At 40.5% G+C, this 27,238-nt stretch overlaps 3 protein-coding genes across 6 annotated transcripts; all 3 read left to right on the top strand.

The window, feature by feature from the left end:
- Nucleotides 1-806: 806 nt before the first annotated feature.
- On the top strand, nt 807-10,587 carry pou6f1 (POU class 6 homeobox 1). 2 transcript variants are annotated; one of them, XM_077729821.1, is made up of 12 exons: nt 807-1,119; nt 1,693-1,772; nt 4,619-4,790; nt 4,882-5,018; nt 5,346-5,571; nt 6,243-6,487; nt 6,582-6,791; nt 6,883-7,005; nt 7,689-8,096; nt 8,179-8,314; nt 8,414-8,582; nt 9,537-10,587. In XM_077729821.1, exons 2-12 carry the CDS (start codon nt 1,719-1,721, stop codon nt 9,880-9,882), a joined length of 2,226 nt encoding a protein of 741 aa, XP_077585947.1. In that variant the 5' UTR covers nt 807-1,119; nt 1,693-1,718; the 3' UTR covers nt 9,883-10,587. The 2 variants fall into 2 exon arrangements, with proteins under 2 accessions (XP_077585947.1, XP_077585939.1); XM_077729813.1 differs by having other exon boundaries at nt 809-1,119; nt 8,176-8,314.
- Nucleotides 10,588-11,809: 1,222 nt separating this feature from the next.
- Nucleotides 11,810-18,913, top strand: tfcp2 (transcription factor CP2). 3 transcript variants are annotated; one of them, XM_077727142.1, is made up of 16 exons: nt 11,810-12,158; nt 12,401-12,584; nt 12,974-13,125; nt 13,682-13,758; nt 13,897-14,002; nt 14,377-14,483; nt 15,004-15,156; nt 15,252-15,362; nt 15,531-15,619; nt 15,706-15,754; nt 16,394-16,487; nt 16,756-16,846; nt 16,913-17,019; nt 17,290-17,432; nt 17,903-17,954; nt 18,040-18,913. In XM_077727142.1, exons 2-16 carry the CDS (start codon nt 12,463-12,465, stop codon nt 18,075-18,077), a joined length of 1,491 nt encoding a protein of 496 aa, XP_077583268.1. In that variant the 5' UTR covers nt 11,810-12,158; nt 12,401-12,462; the 3' UTR covers nt 18,078-18,913. The 3 variants fall into 3 exon arrangements, with proteins under 3 accessions (XP_077583268.1, XP_077583259.1, XP_077583276.1); XM_077727133.1 differs by having other exon boundaries at nt 11,810-12,584; XM_077727150.1 differs by lacking the exons at nt 11,810-12,158; nt 12,401-12,584 and adding an exon at nt 12,704-12,751.
- Nucleotides 18,914-19,399: 486 nt separating this feature from the next.
- Nucleotides 19,400-26,285, top strand: csrnp2 (cysteine-serine-rich nuclear protein 2). The gene is made up of 6 exons (XM_077727647.1): nt 19,400-19,673; nt 19,742-20,002; nt 22,224-22,394; nt 22,471-22,733; nt 23,683-23,979; nt 24,415-26,285. Exons 3-6 carry the CDS (start codon nt 22,235-22,237, stop codon nt 25,003-25,005), a joined length of 1,311 nt encoding a protein of 436 aa, XP_077583773.1. The 5' UTR covers nt 19,400-19,673; nt 19,742-20,002; nt 22,224-22,234; the 3' UTR covers nt 25,006-26,285.
- Nucleotides 26,286-27,238: the final 953 nt, after the last annotated feature.

Here is a 27,238-nt window from a genome sequence, read left to right as displayed (position 1 = left end):
TGTACTTTTGTTTGATAGTGGATTTTATGTGTCTATTACGGTATTGTTAAAAATTCAACACAAAGAAACTAGGAAAAAAAGTCATTCATAATCTTAACAATGAATAATTCATTTCATTTTAAATGTATACATCACATTTAAAGTAATTAAATCTTCATGAAACAAAAGAAAAAAGTCACCAAATCACAAAATATCATTAATAACAAAGTTTTCGAAAGTACCTTTTTTCTTTTCAATACAAAATACAAATGGATAAACATTTAAGTAAGGGGGACTAGCTTTTTATTTAAGATATAATTTTAAAAAGTGAATTAAATAAATCTGAGTTAAAAGAGAATATTTAGTGGTTCTTTGCTTATTTATTTTTTTAATCTAATCAGAGAATAAATAAGAGTATACTACGATAAACTCATTTCCTGTCATTGACAACATTTAAATCAAGAGAACTGGCTGTGAATACTTATGCCATTGACGACACTAGACGTCCAATCCATTATGAGTGGGAAGGCCTGACAGTGACCATTATTTGGCTGTCAATGTCAACCAATGAGTTAAATGACTGCTCTGTCAAAGGTTCAAGTATTGTTTTTCAACTACACACACCTATCATAACATCATAACGTAACGAGATATTCACGTTTACTTGAAACCAGAACAGTATTCGTCTTAGTATAGTTGACTTTGTGGCAAAAATATGCAAATTGCTACGGTAAAGAAAGCTGTCCTTGTCCGTGGCGTATTTTGGTGCACTGGCCCTTTAAGAGCGCCTCTCAACTCGCGGCAGACATTTTCAATGCAAGGTTTTCTTTCATGCATAAATTATGCTCATGACGTAGTGGCGAAAGGAGCACATTTCGGGCGGTTCTCGGCGACTTTGGGCCTCGCACGGCAGCTTGGGTGGCTTTGTTTTGGGGGAGGGGGGCGGGGGACATGAAGCAAAGTGTTTCGCATCGCTACGAGTCGAGACGAGAGGCCAAAATCGCCCAAAACATTGCAGCCCTCCTTCTTATCAATGCAAATGGCTTTTGTGTGTGCAGCCACTGCGCCTGTCTGGGATCTGAGGTGCATTTTTAATTAGCTACGGCCGAACCAAACTGTGACAAAGACCCTGTACAAGCGGTAAGTTAACCATTTTTAAAATTGATAAAACAATAACAACAACAAAATACACTACTCTCGTCGCTTCGTTCGCGTTCAGCAGTCCAACTACGAGAGGAAATGGGTTGGGGTTAATATGTGATGTTTGCATATTTGCATAATTTATATATTTATGATAAAGAGACCGAATCATGACGGGGGAATATGGCAGTCTGGTGCGGATTTCCTAAAGTGACCGACGATTGTATACAGAATTGGGAGTGGGGGTTATATGGCGTCGGGACCGTTTACCCACCCGCTAAAGTTTTGGGACAATGCAACGTCTTAACGGCACCCCAGTGGCAGGAAATGCATCAGCCATATTTTCCTTCTCATTGTCATAATGCTCGCCATCATTAAATATTTATTGGTTCCTCTGAACACCCCGCCCCCTCCCCATCTGCTCTGCATCCAAGTGCAATACAGTGGGGCCTGTTTATAGGCCCTTCCAAATAGTCTCCCCCATAAATAGCCCCAAATATAAAACGTTACAAGTGTTTATCTGCAATTGACCGTATCAAAATCGAGCGATTTGTCTGTCAATTTGCAATGCAGGAGGATAGAAGGGGTACAACCCAGCCATGAAGTCCCAGGACCTTCCTGCCGGTGATGCTCCCCTTGCTGTCAACGAACAGGTAAGGCACTTTTCCAAGGATGCCGTGGATCTTTGCAGATAGTTCAGCTTTATTTGATCCAGTGTAGCCAAAGTAGTAGTGTTTGAAATGCCACCGAGAGAATGCATACATGTGTACTTACTTTACCACTTTTTTTACTAAACTGAGATGAGTTTGTTGTTAGTTTTGTATTATTGTTAGATGATGTTCCTACTTTATTATTTTAGATTGAAACCATCTGATGTAAATGCTAATGTAGCGCATTTTCGTATTATAATGATAACCAGATTATCAAGCGCACTTTCAATGAAATTCTTTAGAAAAAATCATATCTCAAGTGCACCGGATTATAAAATGCAGTAATAGTAGTGGTGGTGGTGATAGTAGTAGTACTAGTGGTGGTAGTAGTAGTAGTAGTAGTAGTAGTAGTAGTAGTGGTGGAGGTAGTAGTAGTAATAGTAGAAGTAGTAGTAGTAATGGTAGTAGTAGTAATGGTAGTAGTAGTAATAGTAGTAGTAGTAATAGTAGTAGTAGTAGTAATAGTAGTAGTAGTAGTAGTAGTAGTAATAGTAGTAGTAATAGTAGTAGTAGTAGTAAAAGTTGTAGTAGTAGTAGTAGTAATGGTAGTAGTAGTAATGGTAGTAGTAGTAATAGTAGTAGTAATAGTAGTAGTAATAGTAGTAGTAATAGTAGTAGTAGTAATAGTAATAATAGTAGTAGTAGTAGCAATAGTAGTAGTATTAATAGTGGTTGTAGTAGTAGTAGCAATAGTAGTAGTATTAATAGTGGTTGTAGTAGTAGTAGCAATAGTAGTAGTATTAATAGTGGTTGTAGTAGTAGTAGCAATAGTAGTAGTATTAATAGTGGTTGTAGTAGTAGTAGCAATAGTAGTAGTATTAATAGTGGTTGTAGTAGTAGTAGCAATAGTAGTAGTATTAATAGTGGTTGTAGTAGTAGTAGCAATAGTAGTAGTATTAATAGTGGTTGTAGTAGTAGTGGTAGTAGTAGTATTAGGAGGAGGAGGGGATTATCAACTAGATGGATCTGTAGTGGTAGTGATGTTAGTAGTGGTTAGGAGTGTTATACATCAATATTTATGTTCGTGTTCTATTTTATTTCATAACTAATTAACTGGACATTGTCAGGCAAATGTTTGCCATCCAAATATAACTTTTTTATTTTTTAGTCCCTGGCTCTCTTTTTTCAACAAGCGTATTACATCATTTAATTTGATGTACTAATTAGGAAATAGAAAAAAAAACAATGTGCTCCATAGCATACATAGTCAATTGACATTGAGTTTTAACAGAGCTGGGAAATCCGGAGATAGTTTTCGTCAATGTGGTGTAATTGGTTGATGATGTACACACTGGAGCAAATCATTGCTTTTGCTTGTTTTGTTTTTGGGGTTATATGTATAAACCGTGGGGAAAAAAAGTCTATCTACTCTCCGTTTTTCTGTATGTGCTCGATTTGCATAATAAATTCTGCCTTTAGCATTTTCATGTTGCATGGTGCAAATACTAGGGATGTCCTTGATCCAATCACATCTTCGGAAATTGGGTACGTTCACATCATTTTCACGAGATAAAATGGAGTTTTGTTGCTAATCTAAAAAAATATATATTCTGTATATATGTAATATTCTTATATTTAATATGTAATATACTTATATTTAATATGTAATATACTTCTATTCAATATATAATATACTTCTATTTAATATGTAACATACTAATATTTAGTATATAGTATACTTATATTTAATATGTAATATACTTATATTTAATGTGTAATATACTTCTATTTAATATATAATATACTTCAATTTAATATGTAATATACTAATATTTAATATTTAGTATACTCATATTTAATATGTAATATACTTATATTTAATATGTAATATACTTATATATACTCGGTTGAAGTAATGTGATCGGGACATCCCTATCAAAAATGGCTGCTGAGCTCAGGGATGTTCTAAAGAGAGTCGTGCTCGAGCTGCTGATTGGCTGATCTCCTCCATTATTTATTCATGTTTCTGTACGGAGGCCTTCTTCGTTTATGGTATCACATGCTTGGCTTCTTTGTTCTTCTTTAGCTGTTCACTGTCTGAGCGCAGAAGTCTTTTTTCAGCCATTTAAGATCAGTCCATTCAAATTACCTGCCCCATTTGACCAGGTATGCATCATTCCTGCTTTTTTTCTCTGGCACTCTCATTCTCTTTGCACTTTGTCTGCTTGCCTCTAACAAAAAAAAACTTTGCAAAGGATGTGCTTGATCTTTTCAGGTAGTTCATCTTTCCTGGCTCAAGTGCAACCTAAGCAACTCCCCGCAGTATTTTAAATAAATTCCACCAGGAGAATGCATACATGAGCACTTACTTGACTGATTTATTTTTACTAAATTGAGACGACATCATTGTTATTTTTGTATTATTGTCAAGTGGTGCTGGTTATTTACATCAATTACATTAATTAAAAGTCAATTACTGAGTCATTTTCACTGAAACTTTTTATTTTTAGATACTAGTGATCAGTACAAATTGGATGAAATTCAGTTACAAAAAGTCAGATTAATTTTAATTGTAACAGTTTTTTTTTTCTCGAAAATGTGTGCAAACTAAGGATCGCCATTTGAATCTTTAGGAATTTTACATTTTTGTGGGAAATGGGATACATTATCTACCACCACATAACAATCTACCTAGCGTCCTAAATCAACAAACTTTTTAACTCCGAACTCAGAATTTGGAGGTTTCTTTCCTGACCAAGTTTGCTGAAACACTTTTTTTATGGTGGTGGAGACATTTGCCTTCCAAGTTTCACTGTCTCTTTCTTTGCTTATAAATCCTTTGCCTTCAGGTCATTGTGATGTCTGGCCACGAGACAATACGTGTGCTAGAGGTTGAGGTCGATGCGTCTTTGTCTTCACCGGGATCTGAAGGGAAGATGAGCGAGATCAAAACAGAGGAAGGCCAGCCCCAAACGGAGAGTAGTCACCCACGGGATGACCACGCTGGACCACAGAATGCTGGTAATTGGGAGCTTCACTTGTTATTTTGTTATTCGCACATTCATGAAATCTGCCAGTTCTTGCCTCAACACCTGTCGTGATCCTACACTAGCTGGCATACAGGAATCACCGTCCGGAGAGGCACAACAACCCGCTGTTCAAACCGTCAATCCGACTGTGCCCGTCAGCGTATCCCAACCGCAGCCACCAGCGCCGAATGCGCATATCGCGTTGCAAAGTTGTCCTCAGGTATGACTTCAAGCCTTCACCATGAAACAAAATCATTTCAAAATGGACAGATCCTCTTGATTTGAAGTTATGATTTCTTATGGAGCTTTGCTATCAATTAATTCCTACCTTGTAATCAAAGTGTGGTAGCCCAAAGAACATTATGGGACTTAGAATTCATTGAGATGTCAAATCTATGTGAAATATCCTTCCGGCACCTGTTTTAACTAACGATTTTGAGCCAAAGAATGCACTAGAACAGGGGCCTGCCACTTTGACACTGTGCTCCACACGGTTTTGGGGATGCACAACGTTGTCATCTGATATGTGATATATTTTACCACACAGGTCCTATCCCAAGAAAGTCTTGCTTCTCTGATGACGGGCATGTTGGCCCAGACAGGCTCTTTGGGCCAGCCTATGCTTATCCCCATCAATATGGCGGGCATTGGAGGCCAGGGGGGTCTTGCTGTTCTCACTCTGCCGACAAATAATATGGCCACTCTCTCTGGACTGGCCACTGCAGCCACGCAGTCTCCAAACCTTCTTAAACTGCCCTTTGCTGGCCTTCAAGGTAAAGGTTGGGATGGCCGTTGATGATTTCACTATCCTTGCTCAATTGAGTCTTGATTGGTAGTTAGACTGCAAAAAATATGGTGTTGAAAACGCAATAGCTTATGGCAACTAGTAAAAGCCTGTTCGTCTTTAGTAAGATGTAAAATGTTGCCATTTTGTCAAAAATGTGTCAGCCTAATTTTTAGGCCAAATCGCCCACCCTTAACCGATTGAATTTTCGATAAAACTCCAGCATCTTATTCTTGTTCTATTCATTTCTTCAAAGAATTCCCATTCCTCCCCAAATTTGCAGCTGGGAACAGGTTCATTATAAATCAAATTATATTTCAACAAGAGAAGTAATTGGCAGACGGATGGAAAGGAAAAATCTCATTGAATATGAATTGGACTCATAAGTTCTCATCAAACATGACTTTATGAATTCACCAAAGAAGTCCTCATTTCATGATGGAGCTTCATTCTTACCACAAACCCTAAATTTGCACGTTCGTACAGTATATTATCACCAAATCCCCCCAAATTAAAGAGTAAGTACAGGAGTAGCTTTACCTTTCCGACTTTGAAAAACTAAGGAGGCACAACTATATTTATTTGAAATAATTACTAAATCTAGTTGCGTCCGTCCCTCTGCCACATGTCCAAACGGCTTTGTGTGATTTACCCCCTCAGCTGCGACTGTCCTGAATTCTATCCAACCCCAACTACAAAGCGGGCCTCAGGCTGTGTTCCAGTCTCCACAGCCAGTGCAGACTGCCTTGCAACAGCTCTGCGGTGGCTCGACGTCTATGACGACACCCGTTGTCATCTCCACTTCTCAAGACACTCAACCGACTCCAGCTGCAACGGTCAATTCCCATTCCAACATATCATTGGCTGCGCTGCAGACGGCCGGACTCTCCATCAATCCTGCACTGGTAAGGGCGTCAAAATCAGGATTTAGCTCTAACCTTAGCCCCATCTTTAATTTGCCAGCATTTTGTTCAAAACATTTTTTTTTTCATGCCTCAGTTAAATGCTGCAGCGCTTGGTGTGCAGTCTCCGCAGCCAGTGCAGACAGCCTTGCAACAGCTCTGCGGTGGCCCGACTTCGCTGACGACACCCGTTGTCATCTCCACTTCTCAAGAGACTCAACCGACTCCAGCGGCAACCGTCGCTTCCCATTCCAACATATCATTGGCTGCGCTGCAGACGGCCGGACTCTCCATCAATCCGGCACTGGTAAGGGGGTCGAGATCAGGATTTAGCTCTAACCATAGCACATTCCTTAATATGCCAGCATTTTGTTAAAAACATTTTTTTCATGACTCAGATTAATGCTGCAGCGCTTGGTGTGCAGAACCAGTTTCTTAATTCCCTCACCTCCAACCCCATGATCACCAACGCCATGTCCAACATCCTGCCAAGCCAGATCCTGACAACTAGTCAGGGACAGGTTGGTCTTAGTAATTAATGCTGAACATGAGGGGAATACAAAACACTCTTATGAAACCAGATGTATGAATGGTTTCACAACTTGTTAAGAGTTCTCTGGCGTCAATCAGATACCTGACATTCACTTGCAATAATATACATTCATTCATTTTCTGAACCGCTTTATTCTCACTAGTGTCGGGGGGTGCTGGAGCCTATCCCAGCTGACTCTGGCCAGAGGCGGGGGACACCCTGAATTGGTGGCCAGCCAATCGCAGGGCACAAGGAGAGAAACAACCATTCATGCTCACACTCATACCAAGGGGCAATTTAGAGTGTCCAATCAGCTTTCCATGCATGTCTTTGGAATGTGGGAGGAAACCAGAGTACCTGAAGTAAACCCACGCAAGCCCGGGGAGAACATGCAAACTCCAGACAGTCAGGTCTGACCTGGGATCGAAACCATGACTCGCAACTATGATGCCAATGTGCTCAGCACTCAGCCTGCGGGCTGCCTCAATTGTAATATTTATCTTTAAAGTCGCACGCTACACAATCTTCTTCAGTCAATAAAGAACCATCTTGGGGAAACAAAATGTTATCAGTTGCTAATTCATCGCTGCTCAATAGAAACAGTTTGATAATTTTCTGCCCGTTCGACTTTGAATGCATTCATTTTTACAATTTCAAATCCTCTGCTCCCAGGTGATAGGAACTCTTCCTTTGTTGGTGAACCCAGCGTCACTTACTGGAGGAGGTGCCACTCCAACCCTCCCCCTCCAGGGTCTTCAGGTTCAGACTGTCACCCCGCAGCTGCTCCTCAATAACCAGGGTCAGATCTTCGCCGCGGTCGGAAACGGCGCGGTGGGAAACGGCGCGGTCGGAAACGGTGGGGTCGGAAACGGTGCGGTCGGAAACGGCGCAGTCGGAAACGGCGCAGTCGGAAATGGCACGGTCGGAAACGGCACGGTCGGAAACGGCACGGTCGGAAACGGCACGGTCGGAAACGGCGCACTCGGAAACGGCACGCTCGGAAACGCCGCGGTGGCACCCTCCGCTGCTGTTCTGCCTAAAGCCACCGACCAGCTTCCAACATCCTTACTAGTCCCTCAGGTACACGCCATGCCTTGTCCTTGTCACGTTGCGCCTCCTTTTATTACAAAACGTGACTCATTTTTGTACACAATCTTAGCAGACACAGGCAACAGCTGCCACCCAGTTTCCAGTTGTCATCGCCCCGCACCCGTCAGTACCCAAAAGCTCCACCTCGCCATCCTCATCGCTCCCCATCTCCTGTGGCGACTTGGCCACATTGGGCCAGCTCATCTGTAGTACGTACAACAACCCCTCTTATGTAAACACCGATCACTATCATGTCATCTTGAATGTTACACACTACCTTACCGTGCCGTGTATATCTCCCACCTTAGAGACCGAACCGTGTGCCAGCGGCGAGGAGGGCATCAACCTGGAAGAAATTCGCGAGTTTGCCAAGAATTTCAAAATCCGTCGGCTTTCGTTGGGACTGACGCAGACTCAAGTTGGGCAGGCTTTGACCGCCACAGAGGGCCCAGCTTATAGCCAGTCTGCCATTTGCAGGTAAATTATGCCATTGGTATATGAATTGAATGCCTTGATTGCCATTATACGGGTACAATGAGATTTAAAGTTTCACCATAGCGTGCACACACAAATTTGTGCAGTGGTACCTCGAGATACGAGTTCAATTCGTTCCGGGACTGAGCTTGTATTTCGATTCACTCGTAACTCAAATGAACGCTTCCCATAAGAATGAACTAAAAACAAATTAATTTGTTCCAACCCTCGAAAAAACACATAAAACAGGATATTGGATTGAAAAAACATTTTTATTTGTTCTAATTCACCATCTATTAACGAGGTAACATATAAATAGTGGTTTAATTTGCCCAGCCATTTATTTCAGGATAAATATTTGCTCAAAATTTTACTGATAACTCAAATTGCTCGTATGTTGGGGCACTCGTATGTCGAGGCACTCGTATGTCGAGGCACTCGTATGTCGAGGTACCACTGTACACTGTACTCGTAATGTTAGCATATGTTTGAGTGGCTTATAGTACATTGTCAAGGCTATGCAGCATTGCACTTATGTCACTTCGCACAACAAAAAGAAGCGGCAGTTGTATTACAGAAAAGAAAAAACTAAGCAGATAAGTTTGGAAAATAGAGGAAGTAAAACGTGAACCTGGTTTTTGTTCCTGAATCGTATCTATGTTGATACTAAGGCAAATTGGCTCCGTTTGCATTCATTCAAAATTGGGATTATAAAAATGTTACACTAGAACATTGACTGTGTATATTGGATTTTTTGAATATTTCGCTATACAAATAATGTATTTAACTCCAATTTAACATTAGTATGTTTGCATTCTCTAGCTAGAACATTATTTAAAGGGAAAGACTACACCAGAGCTTTATCAGGTGCATCCCAAAAGGAAGAAATCGCGTTGGATACATTGGAAAAATGTTACGTAGGTGAAATGAATGACATGAAAAGCCGTTCTGCCGCAGGTTTGAAAAGCTGGACATCACCCCCAAGAGCGCCCAAAAGTTGAAGCCCGTGTTGGAGAAGTGGCTCGCCGAAGCTGAGCATTGGAACCAGAAAGGCCAACAGAACCTCATGGAGTTTGTCGGTGGCGAGCCGTCCAAGAAACGCAAGCGCCGCACTAGTTTCACACCTCAAGCAATCGAAGTCCTCAATTCCTACTTTGAGAAGAACTCGCTGCCGACAGGCCAGGAGATCACTGAAATCGCAAAGGAGCTTAACCATGACCGAGAGGTGGTGCGGGTTTGGTTCTGCAACCGGCGACAGACGCTGAAAAACACCAGCAAGATTAACATTTTTCAGATCCAGTAAAAAAAAAAAACCATTCGCTGGATTTGGTTGTAAATACCAAAAAAATTAGGGAGGATCCACGTGATTTATGACTTTGTGCAAATCAGTACTAAAGTGAGCCCTCAAGTTTGAAGGATGAATATACTGTATACTTTAAGTGCATGGTCATCTTATTTTAAAAAATATACATATACGTGAAGGTAAGGAACAAACATTTTTGGCATTATTGTTCACGTTTCGAGTCCTGAGGATTATCAAGCATGGAACAACACCCTGAAAGTTTTTCTGGGATGCCTTCACAAGGTTGGGACGTTGTCTTTTAACCGTCCACAATATTTCACTTTAACTTCTGTTTTAGGTGACTTTCATTTTTTCGCAATAAGACTTTTCACCCAGTATCAAAGGTTATTACTTGATTTTCCAGCTGTGGGATAATAATTATTTCAAAATTTGATTCATGACAATCAACTAACTCACCTTGCACATTTTTGCTCATTCATTTTCACGAGCACACAGAGTCGCTTAGTTTTTGTGATTAACTTATTTTTTTGTTTACTATTTTTTGACCGGTAAGAATGTTCTACTCAAAAAAACAAAAAAAACAAATCTAGATAGATTTAGTACTGGTATTTTCACTTGATATGGAAATGCAACAAAAACTGTGTTAATAAATGAACCCACGTCAATAGAGTTATAACAGATCCTGCCATCAGTCAGGTACAATTATTTGGTTGATAATCTGCTTAATAACTGAATTTTTCAGAGTTGTAATTGTTTATAATTGTAGTCTGAAGTTGGTTCAAGTCCTTGGTCTAATAAATTAATTATTATTACTATTGGGTATAAATTAGACCACTGATGCAAACATGTTTTCTTGATAGGATTCTGCATTATTCCATCAAAGAGTATTGCTGTTTTTATGCATTGTCTGCTTTTGTCCAATGATTAACAAAAAGAAAAATTTTCATCTCAAAAAAGATTTTTTAGTATTCAAAATAATACAAAAAGGTACCTCATTAATATATTAACAATACAGCTGTACATAAATCACATTTTGGATACATTTGGACCTGATTATTTATTAGTTTGTTGTAGGTGTTGTATGATGTTTTTTCACTACTTTCTGGCAGTTATTTTGAACTTTTATGTTATTTGTTTACGATTATTTGCACTTCATTGACGACTCCTAAAATCATGTTAATGGTGTGATACTCTATTACGGTACAGCCATATTTGTGGACCATGTGTATTTTTAGTTGTACTGTTGTTTTTTTTAGATATTATAATGAGGCAACACTTCTAAACATTCATAACACAGAATGGGTAAATGTGGAATATTGAAGTTGGCAACAATTTAGTTCTTTTAGGGCTTTTTCCATATATTTTGAGAACACAAAAGTATCTATTAGGCACATGTTAAGCTTTCATTTGTATGTGTTATATATAGAAAATATCGGTAAATTACACTAAAGAAATATGGTATCAAAAACTAATATCTGACATAATAATCAAGAGATGAGGCACATTTTTTGGTTGTCTTTTATAAAATGTAAATAAAGTGTCTTTAATAATTAAGGATTTTTGTGAACATTTTGACGTTTGGACCAATTGATAAGCTCATTATTAATAAATATTTGTTTATTACAATTCATTTAGACCGCCCCAGTGATAGAAACACAATTTTAGGGAGAGTTGTGATTTTAAAATGGACAAATGGACTAATTTAAAGACAAATCATAACAACTAAAAGTCAAAAGGTTTTTATTTTTATTTTCTCTAATTCACTGCTGAATGTTTTCTGTAAATAATTCATTTTGCGTGTTTTTTTAAATTTATTATTTCGGTAGAGTTTTGTTTTATTCACAATAAATGTATTAAGATAAATCCATACAAAATAAATTTTGGGTGAAAAAGGGTACATATGGTCAAACCAACGATAGAGGGCAGCATTTCGCTTTGCCCCCTTACACGAAGAAGAGCCATGAACAGAAATTAGCGTTACTCCGTTCTCTGAACTCGATATATAAAGAAAAGAGACACATAATTCGGTCTCTATTTGGCACCATATTTAGCCCAATTTTCGGTTAAATAAAATCCTGTTATAAACAACTATAAACTGTTGTGAAACCTTGTGTCCGCAAGCCAGAAGGCGCCAATTGTTAGCATCGCCGCGGTTAGCTGTTTAGCATCCCTTGCTAGACATGTTTATTTTAGTGTTTGGGGAGCGACGGCGCACGACATGATGGCATGAAAACCTCGCACTAATAGCCAGCAGCTACGCTCGCCTTCGGTGTAAGGTAACTCGTGCAGTCTTAAGCGGATAGTTACCTATCCAAATGAAAATATGCCTGGCCAACCGTGTTTAGCATGTGGTGTAATGTTGGGTGGAAGTTCACACAACTAAGATTGCAACTTGGCTCGCTCGCCATTATTACCATCTCTTGCCAGTTTGAAAGCTTGTTCGATTTTGTGTTTGGGGACAGTGCCTTGATAAACATGCTCAAGTTGATACAATAATGGTCAAGTTTTCTTCACGAAGGTCGTAACTCAATTGAGGGTCCTATCAGAATCGAACCCCATAGAGATCCGCACACAGTCATCATGGCGTGGGCTCTGAAGTTGCCACTCTCGGACGAAGTCATTGAGTCCGGACTGGTCCAGGACTTTGATGCCAGCCTGTCGGGCATCGGTCAGGAACTTGGTGCCGGGGCATATAGCATGAGGTACGAATGCAGTTTTTCCTCTACATGACACTAATTAATACTAAATCAGTAATTAACACGAGCCGAATGCATCTGTGTGGACGAGCCTGGTTTTCTGGGCATTAAAGGTGGGTGAGGATAGGTTCTCAAAAGAAGGTATGGCAATGCGTGGAGATAGAATAAAGCTTGTGAGTGCTTGAACTTCTCAGTCTGCAACAAATTGTAAATTGCAGTGTTGGGAAGCGAGGCAAGATTCTACTTGGCTCCTTTGGTATTCGCTCTTGCTGCCGTGATTGGAATTGATGAACTGCAGCAGATCAAGTTCAGAAAGGAACAAAAAAAGATGTGTTGTTGCTCATCTTTGCCACTTCCGTAAATATACTAACAGCACGTCTTTGTTTGACCTTTAGCGACGTACTTGCCCTGCCAATCTTCAAACAGGAGGAATCCAACTTGCCTCCAGACACTGACAACGAGATCCCTCCCTTCCAGTATGTTTTGTGTGCTGCTACCTCGCCAGCTGTCAAACTGCATGATGAAACACTCACCTACCTCAATCAAGGTCAGCACATAGATCCCCGACACTAAACTGTATTTAAAATGGTACATTATAAATCCTATTTTTGAGAAGGGCTCGTGTGACAGCGACATTTTTTTCCTATCCACAAATGTAGGTTAATCTACATCAATCCATTACATACATACATTACATACATTATCCAATCCAATCCGAATATGCAATGTACATGCCATTTCCATAGTGCATAATAAACATGCATTCTAAAGATGAAGCAAAATGGCCAACTATTCCGTCCAACCAGTACAAAACATTCACCGAAGATATCGGTAAACTTCTAAACAAACACTGCCAGTTTAGTCGATTTACAGTAAAAATCCAAAAAACAAGGTGTTCCTCTACACCTTTTGTATCATTCAAATCCTTTCTATGTTTGTAAAAGATCAAAAATGAGGCAAATAATAGAGCGTTTGCGTACTCTGAGTCACTTGCAGGTTTGTGTTCGTTGGTGCCAGTGCAGGAAAATTTGCACATGCCATATTAATAACACTCCTATTTCTACATTAACCAATTTTAATTATTTGTGCATTTGTCATTACAGGGCAGTCCTACGAAATTATCATGCTTGATAATCGAAAAATTGGTGAACTTCCGGAAATAACTGGTAAAATGGTCAAGGTGCGTTACTCAGGCATATGTAATACATTCCTAATTAAATAATGGGACTAGTAAAGTATATCGCACAATGTAGATTATAGTCAATAAATAATAGTAAAAACCATATCTTTAATATCTACAACTCGATGTAAATTGCAGAGCATTATTCGCGTGGTTTTTCACGATCGTCGACTTCAGTACACGGAGCATCAGCAGCTGGAAGGCTGGCGCTGGAACAGGCCCGGGGATCGCATTCTGGACCTGGGTAGGTACTTCAAACTCTTTAGAACTGTTTTTGCAGGCTGTTCTTATTTGTCTGACAGAAGCTATGTTATTTTAACATTTAATTCCTAGAGGGAATATCTGACATTTTAGACTTTAGATAAAGTGAGACAGAAAATCAATCTCCTATTGTTGTTTTCTTACTGCAAAACAGAAAATAACCAACAAATAGTAAATGTTACTTTGCCAACATCTACTGGGGAAAAACGTATAGCAAGTCTTGAGTGCATATAAGCCGTACCCTTGATTCAGTCATCATTTTTTTTAATACAAATACGACTTATATTCGAGAAAGTATGGTAGCGTGGTATAAGCTTGCTTGTTGTGAAAAGCCTGTTGTGTATTGATCTGTTGCAGATATCCCCATGTCAGTTGGCATTATCGATCCTCGGGCTAACCCTACTCAGCTTAACACTGTGGAGTTCCTTTGGGAACCGTCAAAAAGAACTTCAGTTTTTATCCAGGTAGCAACATCCTCTTGATTGACGTTTTTTTCCTTGAAAATGTTACATATGACTGCCTTGTTGATAAAAGCAAGAACCCTACTGATTTTAAACAAAAACACAGTCGAGATAGAACTGGAGTCAGCTGTCAAATTGATAAACGTTTCTGCAGCCCTTTAAGCCAGAGCCGAACCAATGACATTGCTGTAAGAGAGTAAACTATCACACAGTGTGGTATTTGGCATTGGGTCACACAAAATCCCCACAAGGATAAAGTGACAGCTTTTGGAGGAGATATATGGTATAGGAACCTAACCAATATATTCAGGCTAATGGTGTATCCTACTTATAATTGCATCTATTTTTATTAGTGGGGAAGGCCAAGCTCATGACTTATCGCAAACTACTGTTAACATAACTGAGCCACTTACCCAGGCCGTAACCTTTTTTTGTATAACTTCTAAATCTCAATGAATGTTTTTCTTTCATAATTTTTTGGGCATAATCCATCCGATCATGCTTGTTTTTTCAACAATGGTAGGTTCACTGCATCAGCACAGAATTCACCATGCGCAAGCACGGCGGGGAAAAGGGGGTTCCCTTCCGGATCCAGATCGACACGTTCAAAGAGAACGAAAGCAGCGAGTACACCGAGCATCTCCACTCTGCTTCCTGCCAGGTCAAAGTTTTCAAGGTGAGGCGAATAGACGAGACCGCACACTAGGCCAAACTTCCATTTGCTGGTGTATGTCATCCGTTTAGTGACTCCATCTTACTCACTTCTTCCAGCCTAAAGGCGCAGACAGAAAGCAGAAGACGGACAGAGAGAAGATGGAGAAAAGGGCACCACAAGAGAAAGAAAAATACCAGCCATCTTATGAAACTACAATACTTACAGAGGTTAGTGTATTAATTACTTTTCAATAAAGATCATAAAAATGTCTGAACCCCAACAGTTGTTAGATTGCTCCCTCTTTCCCCAATTTTGCCATCAACCTCCTCGTCATTCTATCATTCTCCTAAAGCGGGTTCCACTTAATGCGCTAACAGAACCTTTAAATTGTTCAGTGTTCACCGTGGCCAGAGGTCCCGTACATCAACAACTCTCCATCACCTGGCTTCAACAGCACACAGAGCAGCTTCACAGTTGCAGAAGGGTAAAGAACGTTCTTGGTGTCACTCTAATCGTCTTTACCTCCTTCGCGCTTGCTGATTTAGTCTTTCAACTGTTCGCTGTTTTTAGAAATGGATCGCCTATCCACCAGCCTGAGCCTGTTGTTCAAGTGGTTGACGTAAGTACAGCGGCGTATTTTCTTTATTTTTCTCAAGTGGGTTTTGTTAAAGAATACTCAAAATCTGCAGAGCTACACATCTTCAATAAATCCATCAAAAATGATTTCATAAAGCTCTTTATCGACAACGTTACACAAAGTGCTTTACACTCGATCCATTCATTTAAATGACTTTGTCACTAGTAAAATACCGATCCAAGTGAAATTGGAAGACTGACTGAACGAAATGTTCCTTCGCTGCTAGATTTCCAGTTCAATTAGATTGGACATCAATCACAGGCAATGAGTAAATCAGCCTTGATCCCAAACAGTGGAACCAATTATCACCAATTAATCTAATTAACCAGCCAAGAGACAAAAATATAAACAATATTGCTCCAAGTATAGAAACTAAGGGAGACCTTTTCGCTCATCTCAGTGGTCTAGAACAAACAAAAAACAGTGACACAAAATTCTTGTACAAAGTCCCCCCTGTTAGTGCATGCTAATACTTTGAGGTATTTCCTTACTTGCCTAGCAAACATATACAACAAATAATCTGGACAAAAGTAATAACCTCTTTTGGTGGAGCAAATAGAAAGAACTTGCTCACTGATTGAGCTGCCAAAGCGCTGTTTAATTTTTTCCCCCCTTCTAAAGAATTTGTTGCCTGCAGCGACGCCACAAGATGCACAACAGTGGCTTCTCAGAAACCGCTTCTCGCCATTCTCTCGACTCTTCACCAATTTCTCAGGTAAAACCTCATTCCTTACTCAAGATTTTGTACACGAATAATATATATGAAATCCAAGGGAACAAAAATAAGCTCTATCTAAAGCAGAGGTGTTAAAGTGGCGGCCTGGGGGCCAAAACTGCTCCGCTGCATCATTTTGTGCGGCCCGTGTAAGTAAATCATTTCAAATTTAGGATCAAATTCAAATGAAGATTATAGATGTATATTATATTTCCTGATTTTCCCCTTTTTAAATCAATAATGTTCATTTTTTTGTTGTCTTTACCAGGAGCTGATTTGTTGAAGCTAACCCGGGAAGACGTCATTCAAATCTGTGGCCCAGCAGATGGCATCCGACTATTCAATGCACTAAAAGGACGGTGAGTACAGTTAGGCATGCGACAGTTTGTTGATTGGTCTTAATTTTTCCTCTGTGTTATTTAAAGGGTGGTCCGTCCAAGATTAACCATCTACGTGTGTCAGGAGTCGCAGCCGGCACTCGACCAGCAGACGAAACATGAGAATGGAGATGCTGCAAACAACACTTTCTTTAGTCAGTATCGCCTTGTTTTTCACTTTAAGAAAAAAAATTACATTAAGATAGAAATAGAATAAATGGAAAGCAACTCATACCTCAAATTGAAAGCTTATAGTTATTAACACCTTGGTAGTACAACAAAATGCCTTCCCGGTATAGCTCAACTGGGCAGTTATTTTCTGTTGTAAATATACTTGGGCATATTACAGACCATGACAGTAATGTCACAATATAGCTATAGTCCATCATTATTTTTGGACAAAAGTTGTTTCTCTCCGCTTGCAGTATATCATGCCATCTACCTGGAAGAGCTGACGGCGATAGAGTTGACCGAAAAGATCGCTCAACTCTTCAACATCTCACCTCGACAGATCAACCAGATCTTCAAACAGGGTCCCACTGGCATCCATGTGCTCGTCAGTGACGAGGTGAGCTTCGGGGGGTCCACAATCTTCCAAAATCTTTATATTTCTTTTTCCATCTTGTGGCACGGCGAGCAGACTTTACAAGGATTCATCATAATCCTTCAGGAATATATGGCCATTCTAGATGTATTGAAATACATTTTCCCCCCCAAAATTTAATGCAACTAATCATTTTCAAGCAATTGATCCTGCCTTCACCCAAAAATGAATTAAAAGAAACTCAATGTTTAGAGATTGGAACTTCATGTGATTCCTGCTGATAAAACTTTGAGAATAACCATTGCTAACATAGGCGACATAGTTTTAAATGAAAAGATTTTCAGATATTAGTGTGCCTTGAAACATTTTCAATGCAAAAAGGGGGCCGCGTCTTAAAAAAAAGGTTGGGAAACACTGCTATATGCACGCGTGTAATTTGCTTCCTCTTTTGCAAAAGCAATATTCAACGTTTGCTTTCTTTTTTGACTTCTTAGATGATTCAAAACTTCCAGGATGAAGTTTGTTTTGTTCTGGACACGATGAAAGGTATTAGAATGTTTGATCTGCTAACATTTTCTCTATCTCGTCATTTGATTTTTCACAATGACATTTCCATTTCTTGTTCTGCCAGATGACTCAAATGATGGCTACCACATCATCCTTAAGTGAACCGGATCCAGTTGTCTCTTTCATCTTTTTAGCTTCACCCTCCTTTTCTCCTTTTCCATCACGTGGAGACGCTCCAGGAAACCTCTTCAGACTACTCAAAGGGACGTTGCGCACCTGGCCTCTTCATTTCTTACATTGGAGGGGTTGACTCTGTTACCATGGCAATGAAGCCCATGGTGCCTTTTCACCTTGCTGTTTCCCCTTCCAACATGGCTGTCCTCATCGTTTTATATATCTCCAAAGTGAGTTTGGCTGGTGCGAACACTGTGTCCGGTGTGCTGCTAAAGTTTGGCACAACAAAAGCACATGTTTCATTTGACAACAACAACAACAACAACAAACAGGAACACCACGGGAAAAAAATCAGTGCTGGGCTAGGACGGAGCTAAAAGAAAAGTTAAAAGCCAGTGACATCAAGGACTTGAATGGCAAGTACAATTCAGCTCTTAACACGATTAGCATCTACTAGCTCGTAGTTGCATTAATTATGGTACTTAAATGGATGACTAAAAACAGCATGTACAAATTGCTGACTCGTTTAGAAGGCAAATAACTTTTCTTGTTTAGATTCTGTCAAAAGTATTTTCCTAACAAGAAACATTAAATTCAGAGTTTAAATTTTTATATTTATCTACCCAACTGGTAAAAAGATGTATAAACTTGGAGCACACCTGAATCACGCTTGATTTATGCTAGTCCTCCCTTGTCATGATCATTTAGACAGTTTAGATATCTGTTCCGTCTCATCAACCTTGGTACATATACAACCTTGTTACGGAGTTGTCACTTTGAAATACCAGCAAAAATAAACTTTTTTTATTAAATATAAAACAATGACCTGTCAGTTATTGAGTGCCTTGTAATATTTGCAATTCTGAAAATAAAGTTCCTGGAAAAACATTCTAGTATGTGATAAAAGCAACTATTAGATTAAAAATAATGGAAACTTGAATGTCCCTGCCAACCAAGATATTTATAAATTGCAAAAAATACAATAGAAAATGTGTGCACCTATTAACAAAGTAAATAACAATGATCATTTTTATACATTTGTGACTGCTAATCTAAATTGTAAAAAAGTCAACTATATATTCAGTAATAATAACGGTAATACTGCAATCATTTAACTCATACAAATCTCCCAGAAAGGAGTTTTTGGACCTGAACGACATTGTTTTTCTCTTTATATTGCCAAACCAGTAAGGGTTTAAAAAAAAACAGTTGAACAAAGAAATACCACTAACACACAATATCCCATAATTCCTTGGGCGCAAAGGCTGCATGTGACGTCACGCCAACTATATATACGGCCGCAGTGAAGAATTTTGCTCTGCCATTGTTAAATCATCGTGACCGGTGCCGGCCGGGGCGGCGAGACCGGCTCAAAGAGCAACATCTTCTCGCCCCAAAAGTCGCCCACGAGGGTACTGCGTCAGCAACCGAAAACTCGGCAGTGTGGACCATTCCCTGCTCCGTGAGTGTGCGAGCGGCGATGGGGGGTTGAGTAGAGGACGAAAAACCACCCAAGACTAGATGTCAGCGGCTTTTCTCCATTTAAACGCCCTCTGTAAACAACTAGAAAACACTTTTAACCCGGTAAGAAAAATTGTCACTCGACGCCGAAATGAAACGTGACCGCCTGTCCATTTAAATGTCCTTTAAAGTCTATCCTGAAAAGGGCTGCGGCTCGCCCTCTCCCCACCACCACCACCAGCAGCAGCACCCCCTTCTTTTGAACAATGACTATGGAGCCCAAGTAGCCTCATCCAGTCACCCAGAAGAAGTGCTGCGCATAGACAACCACTTTAAAAGCCAGGGTTGCTGGCCAAAACACCCCAAAGGAGTCGAAACGGGTGTTTAAAATAATCCATGATCTGAAAGGACGCACGAGTTGCTTGTATTCAAGCTCCATATTTATCACCCAGGTAAGAAAAAAAGGCTTGTTTATTTACTACGAACCTAATACTGTCTTCACGTGTTAGCATTTGTAAAGTCAATTAATATCGACAGAAAACCTCGCAGTGGTACAATGCTAATCCTGTTTCATGTTCTTTGAACTGCACCGTCATTATCAGCATCCATGCGGACTATTCATCCTTTATGAATAGGTTATGGGTTGGTGTCAATCGGGGATAAGGTTCACAAACCGACGTGTAATAACATAATTTGATCTTTCCGTATTTAATATTGCTAACTACGTGTTTTAACTTGAAAAGCTTCTGAGTGGGTTGGAAAGGGCGACACAGGACATTCCACTCGGAAATTCAGTGAATGATTACTGCACACTTCCTGACAGCTTCCCCAGGGGGTTTAAATGCGGTAACAATGCTGCAATACTAGGTTGCTTTACAGTAATCTATTTGGTTTGCATTTTATTTAAAATGTCAATAGTATTTTACATGGCTATGGATCAACTATTGCCAAAATTGTGACACATCAAAATCTTAAAAAGTCTGTGCAAAATCCTCAACTAATTTCTTTCATCTCATCCCATTTTCTCAGCCGCTCTATCCTCCTCACTAGGGTCGCGGGGGTGCTGGAGCCTATCCCAGCTGAGTTCGGGCCAGATGTGGGAGACTCCCCTATTTAGTAGCCAGCCAATCGCATTCGATCCCACGTCTGGACCTTTTTGGTTGGAGTTGGCATGTTATCCTTGAACTTCCTTTTTTTTCTGAAAATGAATGAATAATGAATTAATAGTTCAGTATTTTTTTGTATGGTCAATTTTACATAATGCACTTTATTTTAAGTAAAGGAAACTACAGATTTTTCAAATCTGATTCCTTCATAAGTTAAAAAAATATGGCTGAACTTATCAATGACTATAAATACCAGTTCTGCTATGTCTTTTGTTGCAATACTCCACTTAACATGATGGTGGGACACCACCCAATTTCAAATACTGGTACAAAATAATTTCAAAAACTAAATAATCGGCTCCAAATTCACATTGTCACCACCTACAATTAAAGAATATCAGAAAAGTTAGAGGAATGGTTCCCCACAAATGACACGTTTCCCTCTTTGAAGTGTAATCCCTTTAGGGTCAAACCGCCCTCCTTCCCAGTCGTCTCCACCAATCCGTCATGGAAGGATTTTGCCTCCTGCATTGATTATTCTGTCATCCTTCTTTGTACTATTGTTACAGGCATTTGTATCTTTTTGAACGAAGAACCGAGACAACACAAAAGCATATCCTATTGTATCTCTGTGGTTTCTGTCCGACCTCGTCTCAAGGCTTATGTAAAGGAATGTCAGCATAGGAAAAGCGCGCCATGGCTCTAAAACACTGTTAATAATTTTTTACAAGCATATTTTAAGCTCAAAAGGTGCAAAAGGATGACATTTTTTTGTCATGTAATGTGGAACACTCTAATTCAACTCCGAAATGATTTATGAATAGGCATGCAGACTAGGTTTCGTTACTGTACATCCAGTTCGTCAAAGTTAAAATGTAATTCCACTTGCAGTTTGCAAAGGTGTTTTGTAGGCAGAAGTAGTTCAGTAACCAAAGTCGTGGAAAGGAAAAGATAGACAAATGGACCTGTTCTTGCTATTCACGCTGTTATTTTTATCATTAGTGGTTTAGTAATGTAGAGCGTCCTCTCAACAGTGTCTTTGTGTACTGCATTTTGTTTTTTTGTTAAATGTATCCTAATAATTCATATTTCCATATTTTTCAGGCTATAAGTCGCTCCAGCCTAAAAATAAAAAATCAACAAGAAAAAAAACAATATAGGTATCATTTTTTTGGAGAGTATATTTTCATTTTATGAGAAACCAAGAACAAAGATACATCAAAGTAATAATAGTAAAATGGAGAATAATTGCCTAAGTGGCCATTTGGTTACATCACAGTTTTTTTTTAGAGAATTATAGCCTAAAAAAACATAACAGCCTGTCGTTGGTCAGAGAAGAAAAAAAATACATACTACTACTTTTCTACTTTTTGCACGCTGCACTTATTGTCCTCAAACTGCATAAATATTCATTCATTTTATGAACCGCTTATCCTCACGTGGGGTTGCTTGAGCCTATCCCAGCTAACTAGAGTGTTTAACCAGCCTATTATGAATATGCTCAGCAAAATTATTATTATTAATATTTTTTGCCTTGGTGCTCACCCGCGCTTCTCTGTCCCCTCAGACACAGTTTCCATGGAGGCAGTTTCATCCCTCAGCCTGAAACGACGATTTGAAGAGGTGGACAACGGCTCTCTCTTTTCTACACCTAAAGACTCCGACGATGATATCTCCAGTAGCGACAGCGCCGACAGCTGCGACAGCCTCAACCCGCCTTCCAGGACTGAATTCACCCGTAAGAATGAAAACAAAAAACAGTACGGGAAAAGAAGCATGGTCCACTTTCATCCCCAAACCTTTCTTCTCTTCAGCCACATCGATCCTCCGACGACACAAGCTGTCGCCGCGAGGCAAGCGGGTGCGTTTCGATGCGGTGACGGTGTATTACTTCCCACGGAGGCAGGGCTTCACCAGCGTGCCCAGCCAAGGTGGCAGCTCGCTGGGAATGGCCCACAACCACTCGTCTATCCGCCACTACACCCTGGGCGAGTTTGCTCGGGAGCAGGAGAGCAGTCACCGACACACCTTACGCCAGCACTTGCGCCAGGAGAAGCTTAACGCAAGAAAACTGAAGGTAAAATGCCTTATTTTTCCTTATAAGTCGCACTAGCCCAAAAAAAAAAACGCCCAATGAAATGGAAAAAAAACTGATATAACTCGGACTTGGTGGGGTGTATTTATTCGTTCATTTATTTTATCATTTGCGGGGGGTGCTGGAGCCTATCCCAGTTGACTACGGACACCAGGCATGGGACACCCTGAATTGGTGGCCAGCCAATCGCAGGGCACAAGGAGACAAAGGACAACTAATCCCAGCTACAGGCAATTTTAGAGTGTTCAACCAGCTAGTCTCGCATGCATGTGTTTGGGATGGGGGAGGAAACCAGAGTACCCGGAGAAAAGCCATGCAAGCCAACAAATGTAGGCAAAAAGAGAAGAAGGAATAGTGGCTTGAAACTCTGATTTCATACAACTGCATGGATTGATCACTTGTCACACTCAGATGCAATTCCCATCTAATTGAAGATCTGTATTGATGTTATTTTGGAGGAAAGTAATTGTCAGCATGCTGGAAGTCTTCACACATTTTAATACATCTGTTTGAAAGCGTTGTGGTGTTGTTATGTTAGAAAGACGCGTTTAGTTTTCACAGCACCCACCGCAGAGACAATACAACTATTTCCGAGAAAAATCACACCGCTTGCTAAGCCTTGTGGGGGAAAATTCACTTTGCCAAAAAAAAAAAAAGATAATTGCAAGGGAACGACAGACAGTGACAATTGGAACATGGTACTTTATTTACTCGCATATAAGCCGCATTTGTCGGACAAAACAAAATGATGACTGAATTGAGGGTAAGGCTTATATGCATAAAAAGACGACATGCACAAAATTCATTTATTTCAAAAGAGAGTGTCAAAGAATTTGCAGCGGCAGTCGCATGGCTTTTTCCTAAAACTATATTTATTTTATCTGCTCCCTTTTTATATACGCTCTTAATTCCAACCGGTTTTCTCGTTAAGCTGACCCGGAATGGCACGGTCGAGTGCGCCCAAGCCGAACTGCTCACCCTGGACGACGTGTCAGACGAGGACCTGGACGTGGACGCTGTAGAGGTGGACGACTGCTTTTTTCTCCAGCCGCTGCCCACCAAGCGGCGCCGAGCCCTCCTGCGAGCATCCGGCATCGCTCGCATCGACGCCCGGGAGAAAGCGGAGCTCCGAACCATCCGCCTGTCCCGGGAGGAATGCGGCTGCGACTGCCGTCTCTTCTGCGACCCTCGCCACTGTGGCTGCAGCCAGGCTGGCATCAAATGCCAGGTAACGTACTCGCTCACCTTACAAATTTCATTCTCCAAAGTCCCGTACTTGGACTCATCCGGCATGTTAAGATTGTGGTGATTTTACAGTTGGAATTGCATGACAGCTTTTCGCAAAATGAAAGCTGTATTTCTAAAAATATACTTGAGTATCAGTCACGGGGCCAGCCAAACGATGAAAAGAAAGCGTGATAATATGGTATGGGGGACCCGGTCGTGACCTTTCGATCACTATTCATATGGATTAGATGAGCTAGACTTGAATCCAGACCCCAGAGCTGTGAGGGCGACATGCTAACCACTCCACAATGGGCCGCCAAGTTGTAAATCAGAAAATTAAAGTTAAAAAAAATCCTCTTTTTTTATTGACATGTGAACCTGGACCTATCCAGTGTGTCAACCCAGATTGAAGCATGTGTCCGCCTCCCCTCTTCAGGTGGATAGAATGTCCTTCCCATGCGGGTGCTCCAGAGATGGTTGTGGCAATTTAGCGGGCCGCGTCGAGTTTAACCCCTTGCGGGTCCGAACGCACTACCTTCACACCATCATGAAGCTGGACTTGGAGAAAAGAAGGTTGCTGTTACAAGTCCCCGGGGAGACTTATGCCGAGTCGGAGCACGTGCCTTCCCCGTTCTCCACCTGCCCCCCGTCCCCGCGCCCGGAAGAGAATGAGGCGCGTGAGGAGGACATCCTCGAGCGGGAAAACGAAACGGCCGTATTGCACCTGCAGAGCGCCGAGGAGCAGGAGAGGAGAGCCGAGGAGCCGCGGGTGGAGGAAGTTCTCCTGCAGGGGCCGTTCCCAACCGGCACTGCCGTGGTCTGCATTAACCAAGAAGAGGAGAGTCCGGCTGACCTCGGTGGCTCCGCCCCTCTTCACTACTACCAACTGTGCTCCGCCCTTGAGCCGACGGGGGAGGAAGTCCAAGAAGCCGCAGGAGGGCACGAGCGAAGTGACCAATCAGAGCTCCCCCAAGAGGCTGGAGAGGAAAATGCGGTGACGTCAGACCCGCCTCCATCTGATGATTAGTCGTAGCTTCCCTGCAGATATTTTGCACAAATCACGTCTGAGAAGTAATAAGACATTCCGCGTCCATCTCTCTTTCAATGGCGGAGATCACCCAATGATATGTCACGGTATGCAGTCGCCTGACTATCCTCTTGAATTGCGTTGGGGTAGCGAACACGGCCTTATTCAAACAAAAACAAAAAAAAAAATGTAGGGGAAGATCCTACTTGCTCACTCTGGAGGAATCCAAGAGAAAAAAAAATGAGCGGCATCGCTAAACTGTAACGCAACAGTCAAGCCAAATGACGGCGTAAACTGACCTAATAATCCTGGAAAATACTTGTTTTCTCATGTACTGTACGAGCGTTTGTTTGGCGGCCATAGCCAGAATGCCTTTGCTCGTCTTTGTGTAGTCATGCAATGCCTGTGATATTATTACATCTGTGTGTGTGAGTGGTGTGTGTGTTGGAGAATGTCGACTTGTAATCACACGGGTTCAGATTTTTGCGTTTCAGTCAGCTAAACCCCGCACACGAATAATCGACTTCTATATCTATCTATACTAGTTTTGTGTAACAACTGAAATTTTTGCACCATCTCCGAAAGAAGAGATTTATAACAATGACGAAAAGAGCATTTAAAGAAAAATGGGACATTGTTTGATGCAGCTTGATAAGTGTCTGTACCTACATATGTGTCCATTGATGTTCTGTATATAAGGGCAGCGTTAAGCATATTATTAAGGAAATATGTTTGGGGCTGGTGTGCTCATGTGAAAGATTTCTCTTCACCCATGAGGTCAAAAAATGAGATTGCGATGATTTATTGTGCTACTTATGAACATTTTGTTTCTAGTGCTACTTATGAACATTTTGTCTGTGACTTTTTAACTTTTTCGCTATTTAAATATCTTTTTAAAAAATCCAAGCCAACACTAAAATCATCTTTTATTTTGGATGTGCCAAAACGTATGCCTTTTGCTTAGAATTTTTTTTTGTCTCACTCCAAGCGATTTCCACCAAAGTGGTGGTCTTCAGCCTCTTGAGAGGATGACTTGTCTTTGTGGCCTCACTTTCGGCGCACAAGACTTTAAATGTTTGCCATGGCGATTATCTGGGACCACAGCACAAGTAAACGTACGAGTGTGCGAAAGATAAGTGTGCTTGTTGGAATGCTGGCTGGCAACACCCCTAAAAGAGCCGGAAGAGCCTCTCTCTCGTCAAACTGTTCCTTAAAAGTGGACAAAATCATCATTTTTTTTGTATTAAAAAAACAATAAAGTGCACATTTAAGAAAAATAACTGAATGATCATTTCTACACTGTGTAGGTCAAGTCATGTTTTTCTCAATGCAAACTCCACACAGTGAGGACCCACCTGAAATCGAACCCTCGACCCAGAACTGTGAGTCCAACGCGCTAACTGACTCCTGAACCACCAGGTACCCACATCTTAATTTATCAATTTAATTAAATGACCATTCTATCTCAGAGTTAAATGCAATGACATTATAATAATTCAAAACAACATTATTGTGTGGGACAGCAGCTGTTGTGTATTTCTATGAAAAGTAAAATGATATAAAACAGTCATTTATTTTTGTTTAAATTTCAGTCACTTGCCCTGGTATGTTCAATTAAGGCTCACCAATTCTGGTCCTCTAGCACACCTGAATCAAATAATCAAGTCAGCAACCTTTCCAGAAGTCTGATGACGAGCCTAATTATTCAATTCAGGTGTGTTGGAGGAGGGAGATGTGCAAAACACCTGAGTTTTAAATCTGCTCCTGCATTTTGCTTTAACTATTGTTACATTTATTTAAATTTTTAGTTAGAAAAAAAGTCAAGTGGCATTAAAATGAATTCAATATTGCCTCATAAAGTGTCCACTGAATTCATTTAATGAAAATATATGTAAATCTGAACTAATTGGCTGCGATGGACCACATTACACGTCTGTTTACTTAACAATGTTTCAATGTTGACTTTTTTGCAATATTATTAAACTAATTGGCAATCAATATCAGTCCATGACTAATTTACATTCGAGTTATTTGATTAAGAGACCAAGAGAGGAAATATAAATTCATCATCTGTATTTTATTTTGACACACTTTAATGGACCAAATGACCTCATTTTTGGCTTCATTCGAATGCAGTACTCTTTGTTGCCAGTCGAGGGCAGTGAAGACTTGCTGCAGCCAGTGTTTTCTTCAAGTGTCGTCACACTTGAGCTAAGGCCCAATAGTAGTCCTG

This window comes from Stigmatopora nigra, chromosome 1, assembly GCF_051989575.1.
Source record: "Stigmatopora nigra isolate UIUO_SnigA chromosome 1, RoL_Snig_1.1, whole genome shotgun sequence".
Classification (NCBI taxonomy): domain Eukaryota; kingdom Metazoa; phylum Chordata; class Actinopteri; order Syngnathiformes; family Syngnathidae; genus Stigmatopora; species Stigmatopora nigra.
Note: the sequence above shows the minus strand (reverse complement) of the source record. Positions and strands in the feature narration are given on the sequence as shown.

Bases quoted from the DNA above. Each gene is read 5' to 3' on its own strand.
- pou6f1 (XM_077729813.1), top strand. From the start codon at position 1,719: ATGAAGTCCCAGGACCTTCCTGCCGGTGATGCTCCCCTTGCTGTCAAC. The intron at 7,006-7,688 runs GTTGGTCTTAGT...CTCTGCTCCCAG, and splicing joins TGACAACTAGTCAGGGACAG to GTGATAGGAACTCTTCCTTT. The intron at 8,315-8,413 runs GTACGTACAACA...CTCCCACCTTAG, and splicing joins ATTGGGCCAGCTCATCTGTA to AGACCGAACCGTGTGCCAGC.
- tfcp2 (XM_077727142.1), top strand. From the start codon at position 12,463: ATGGCGTGGGCTCTGAAGTTGCCACTCTCGGACGAAGTCATTGAGTCC. The intron at 13,126-13,681 runs GTCAGCACATAG...TTGTCATTACAG, and splicing joins ACTCACCTACCTCAATCAAG to GGCAGTCCTACGAAATTATC. The intron at 15,157-15,251 runs GTGAGGCGAATA...CACTTCTTCCAG, and splicing joins GCCAGGTCAAAGTTTTCAAG to CCTAAAGGCGCAGACAGAAA.
- csrnp2 (XM_077727647.1), top strand. From the start codon at position 22,235: ATGGAGGCAGTTTCATCCCTCAGCCTGAAACGACGATTTGAAGAGGTG. The intron at 22,395-22,470 runs GTAAGAATGAAA...TCTTCTCTTCAG, and splicing joins TTCCAGGACTGAATTCACCC to CCACATCGATCCTCCGACGA. The intron at 23,980-24,414 runs GTAACGTACTCG...TCCCCTCTTCAG, and splicing joins AGGCTGGCATCAAATGCCAG to GTGGATAGAATGTCCTTCCC.